General features: G+C 34.7%; 1 protein-coding gene across 1 annotated transcript; it reads right to left on the bottom strand.

Annotated features, from left to right (window-relative positions):
• Positions 1-2,357: 2,357 nt before the first annotated feature.
• On the bottom strand, positions 2,358-4,985 carry LOC7493915 (acyl carrier protein 2, mitochondrial). The gene is made up of 2 exons (XM_002319224.4): positions 4,680-4,985; positions 2,358-2,825 (listed from the first exon to the last, which is right to left on the bottom strand). The coding sequence occupies exons 1-2, from the start codon at positions 4,899-4,901 to the stop codon at positions 2,649-2,651; spliced, it is 399 nt and encodes a 132-aa protein (XP_002319260.2). The 5' UTR covers positions 4,902-4,985; the 3' UTR covers positions 2,358-2,648.
• Between the last annotated feature and the right edge of the window lie 469 nt (positions 4,986-5,454).

Raw genomic sequence — 5,454 nt, 5'->3', positions numbered from 1 at the left:
AAAACTGTACTCGCAATATTGTTCAACAGGAAGATCAAAAACACAGGCAATTTTGTTCCTCCTTCCTTTTCCTTTTCCTTTTCCTCTTCATCTTCTTCTAGGTTTTTTTTTTTTTAGATGCAGAGCCTATGCTGTACCTCAAGCAATAAATTCATGCTATTTTTTTTAAAAGTAATCATTTTTAATTCAGTCCGGTTTTTTTTATAAAAACAATTAAACAAAATTTTTGTAAAATATAAAAAACCAAACCGAAACCGGTACCAACTGACCGATCTTGGTTCTGTTCAGTTCAGTTCGATTTTGATTCGGTTTAGTTTCGGTTTTGATTCGGTTATTTTATATTAAAAATAAAAAAACTATATTGTTTTTTTGGACTTTCCGAAGAGCTTGGTTTTGGTTCGGTTTGGTTTTTTTCGGTTTAATTTTTTTTATTTGGTTCAATTTATTTTTAACTAAATCAGTTTGGTTGGATTGAGGTTTTTCAATTTCAAGCTTATGAAACCGAAACCAAACCAAACCGAATATTTTTTTAAATATTCTAATTGGTTTAATCAGTTTTTTTTCATGATTTAATTTTTTTAATTATTTATTTTTTAATTTTCTCGATTTAATCAGTTTTTTGGTTTTTTTCTTACCCCTATTTCCTTTTTAATTTACTAGTTGTTATTTATAGGGTAATAATGAGCGTACTGCTGCGATGGGTTAAACCTGATTAACAATTCTAAAATTCAATTAGTTTTATCATTCGTAATTATTTGATGGATTTAACAAGTATAAAATAAATCACTCCATATCACAGCTTAAGTAATGTCTAGAAATGATTTATTGGGGGGTTAATTGAATTCAACCTAGATCGTAGATAAGGTCCATAAAAAAAAAAAATGATTATTATTTACACAAGAAAAATTAATCGGACCTTTATTTGAGATGGAGTTTGTCGAAGAAAGATATGGAGTTTGTCATCAACCGAATGTTGGAGTTTGAGAAAAGTCAATCGGACCTTAATCGGACCTTAAATGAGCTGGCAATTAATCGGACCTTAAAAAATTTACAAGTTCGATTGACTTTTCTCGAACTCCAACATTCGTTTGATGACTTCATCTTGAGGTCCGAATCCGATTATCAACAAACTCCATCTCTTTCTTTTCTGCTGGTATAAATAAGCTGGTAATATCAGCATCACAAGCATACTTTTTCGACTATTTTTTTCGTTTCTTTTAAATTATTTCCTAGTCTTCTCAAGCTTTATAGCTTACAGCACAGGAAAACCATGGAGAATGGTGCTCGAGTTATCAAGGGTTTTATTCTTTCAGTTCCAGAATCTGTGTCCCGACTCTGGCATAGAGCAGGACAACTAGAATCACAGCAGCTACCACCTCCCACCATGAACGAAGAAGAAGAGCTGGTCAAAATGTTCCATGCTAAGCAGGAAATGGAATGGCAAAAGACGCTTATAAGCATCTGCTTCACATCAGGACTTGAAATAGCCCTTCATTTTCACCATATTACTCATTCCAAACCCGATTCCTTGCATTTACTCTCTATTCTTGTTGCAATTCTCTTTTCTTGCCTCTTTGTTTCACATTTTATCAACCCCACCAAGTTTCCGAGGACATCCAAAGTGTTGGGTAAAGTTGCAGTTTTCCTGGCAGCCACCGTGTTTTTCATCACCATTCATTGCTTGTTATTGCAATCTGCAATTTCTGCTACTAGACACGAGCTTTACATGGCATACATGTTTTTTTTTTCTGTCAGTGTTTGTATTTGTTCTTCGTTACATTCCATTTGCATGTTGGAAGGTGTTGAAATTCAGTGTAATCACGGTGTTATATATAATCACGTGGTAGCTGCCGTGATTCTAGTAAAACCTAAACCTCAATGTTTCGCACCCGCATCCACACCAGCAAACAAGCCTTTGGAGCTTGGTCTTGCAATAGCAATAAGAAGGCGTTGGAAAATGTTGAGCTACCGTCCTCGTAGATGTTGGATTCTAGGTTTTACCAATGTGCCATAAAACACGAAACGGAGCTTCGGTGAACAACCAAACCCCTTCAATCGCTTATAAGAAAGGATAACAGAAACCTTTTCAATAAACTATTTAACACTTCCTGTGACAGTTTCACAGCTTTAATGGCGCATCAATTATTTCACGAGGATAAAATACCGAACCATGATTTCGATTCCATTTCAGCACTTGCATCAATATGGCCTAATTACTGACTTCTTCTGTCCAAATCCACGCTGACTACCACTTGTACCAACCATCTTTATGGTTAATTGCCCCAAAAACCTAGTTCCATATTTTCCCAATCACAGGGAGCATTTCATTAGTAATTTCCAAGCACCTAGATGGGAAATGACCTCTAATTTTTTTTTTTTTATTAAAGATATCAGATAGACGTGAACAACTTGTGTCAACCAGTAGTTTGGTTCATTAGAACATTACAAGTCCCTTCAACTGGATGAGCAAGCATTCAAGTCACAAATACTGAAACAATCCTCTTCAACCATAATTCAGGATGGATGAATCGACAGACATATCAAACATGTTTTCAAAGGAAAAATAGGTACCAAAATACGAGATTTTACTCATGCAGCTAATCCTTGTAGAAAAAGAAGGAAGTAAAGACAGCAGGTTCGCACTTCCCCTACTTTGCTTGAGGGTGAGAAGATATGAAGTCAATGGCAAGACTGACGGTACTGATCTTGTCTGCTTCATTATCTGGGATCTCAAACTTAAACTCTTCTTCAAGGGCCATCACAATCTCAACAGTGTCTAAACTATCTAACCCAAGATCATTCTGGAAATGGGCATCAGGTGTAACCTGAAAAGGCAAAAAATAAATATCAACCGAAATCAGATATGCATAGAGGACAGTATAATGAATCTATGCAATCTTTCCCTTTTTTTAGATGAGATAAGACAAGCATTGAAAGCAAGTATCTAATGAGAACTTACAAGTGCCTACAGAGTACAGATTCATCAGAAAGAAATGTTGAAATACACCAAATACTATATGCTAAGAAAAGCATTACATTTTTCATTCAAATTCTCAAGGCTGTATTCCACCATAGGGAAATGAGGTAAAATAATTGCTAAAAATGAATGAAACCTCTTCAGCAAACTAAACAAATTTCCACGCCAGGAACTCATCTATCCTGGCAACAAACTCACTGACCTAACAAACCAGTGGAAATGGGGTGAAATAGCTGGGGATAGGAAATCCAAACAACGAGCCCATGTTTGAGCAGAAACATATCTGCATAAAGTCTCCATAACAACTCAAATTCCTAAATTAGACATGCAACCTCCAAGCACTACTACAAACCAATTCAACACATTCTAGGGCATCAAACATACTATAAAGATTCATCACATCCATCCAACAAACAAAGTTCCAGTTGTAATGAATGAACATGAGATATTGCTATGCTATCAAAACCTTTAACATAGCAAAATTTTCACTAGCAATGATGTAGAAAACAATGCAATCTAAATCTCAGAACAGAGATCATTTGGTGTAAGAATTCAATGTATAAGCTGGAAACCATTGATAAATCAGGAATTTTCAGGGGACCAACACTTCGATTCTGATACAATCATTAGGACTGAGAATGAGTGATTATGACCAACTGCACTACGAATCATATTACAGAGTCCTACAAGCGATTTGATGTAAAAAAGTGGAAAAGAGAGCAAGGATGAATCCACATCATGGTGCAAAAATCAAACGGAAAGATTGGAAACAGTGGCAAGTAATGATCTAACTCTGTACTCTGTTTTGGGCTAATAACCTTCATGCCATTATATTTTTCCGATAAACTTTCTCCTTGAGAGTAGACTGATTCAAAAACACTGTAACATGACTTTTTATCACATAATTTTGAAGATTGAAGATCAGAAGACCCTACTACCTCAATGTTCAAAAACCAGGCCACAATGTCTATCCAACGTACTTTGTTAAACATGCATTTAATCTAGAGTGCCAAAAATTCAATCGAAGGCAGCATTGATTGCCCTGATCAACTCAATGATTACACATGAAAAATAGAATGAACATTTATAGAATACAAATTTATATCTTTGTCTTCAACTTAGCAAGATGTACTAATCATCAAACACCATTTTAATTAAGCCTACAAGTCCTCCATACAGATTTTACTCTCCAAAGTAAATCCAACTATATTTACTTTCACTTCACATTGCGAACTTTGAGATAAACCATATAATCAAAACTTTCCAAAGCCCGGTGAGAAACACTACTAGAATTCAAAATGCCAGCAGTAGAGCAATGACTTAGAAGTCATAAAAAATGAGCATAACAAATTCAGCTTCTCAGAAGTCACAACACAAATAAATCAAACTTCCATTTTGTTTGTTTCCTAAAAGAAATTGGATTAACAACATGAACAGTCACAAAATTACACCCACTTCTTCTTCTTCTTCTTCTTCTTCATTTCATTCAAGTTGCAATAATGATTAAAATTTACCCAAAAAAGCTAAAACCCTACACCCAGAAGAACAAAAATGAAGGTTTCAATTTATTTGACCAACAAATCATTAATTTGTAGGTTTATTTTAATCAACGGTATAACAGATTTAAATACCCAGAAAAGAAAAGTAGTCAGCATTAAATCTGATTTTGTACAAAAAAGAAAAGAAGAAGCTTATTAATTACCTTGGAAGGATCGACTTTCTGGAAGTTCTTGACAACATTGACAACTCGATCGGAGACCTCGGATTTGTCAAGAAAGGTGCCTCTAACTTCCTCGGAGAAACGGCGGCAGATGGTATTGAAGGAGAGACCGAAGAGGCCGTTGTTGTTAGGGTTTCTAGTAGTAGGTGAGGCCTTTACACTCACTCTCAGGTACTTCAGCAAAGCTCCTCCTCTCGCCGCCATTTTTACTTGCTTCTTCCTCTGTCTCTTCTTTTCACAACAAACTTCTTCACTTCTTTCTCACTCACACATACGCTTTGCCACTTCTAATAAGACTGCGAAATATTTCCATCCACGGGGGTGTAAAAAAAATAAAAAAATAAAAAATTTTGAATTAAAAGAAAAAACTGATTAAATGAATTTTAAAAATCATATATATATATATATATAGACTTGGTTTGATTTGGTTTCAAAAAAATAAAATCATTAAACTAAACCGGATCTTATAAAAAAAACCTAATATCTTTTGTTTAAAAAAAATATAAATTTTAAATCCTTACCAATTAACTTAACCCTAAAATAATTCCTCTCATTTCACCAAATAGCCACTAACTACAATCACAATCACAATCAGAGAAACCAAAGCATCTCTCTCGTTCTTATTCTTCCATCTCTCTCGACTACAAGCAACTTCTCTCCATCTCATTTCATAGTAGCCAAACCAAACCTACCTCCCTATCTTCCTATGACTTCTTTTTCTCGTTTTTCCATCTTTCTAGATTATAAGCAACTTCTC

Source organism: Populus trichocarpa, chromosome 13, assembly GCF_000002775.5.
Source record: "Populus trichocarpa isolate Nisqually-1 chromosome 13, P.trichocarpa_v4.1, whole genome shotgun sequence".
Taxonomy (NCBI): domain Eukaryota; kingdom Viridiplantae; phylum Streptophyta; class Magnoliopsida; order Malpighiales; family Salicaceae; genus Populus; species Populus trichocarpa.
The sequence above is the reverse complement of the archived record's forward strand: the minus strand, read 5'-3'. Positions and strand labels throughout refer to the sequence as shown.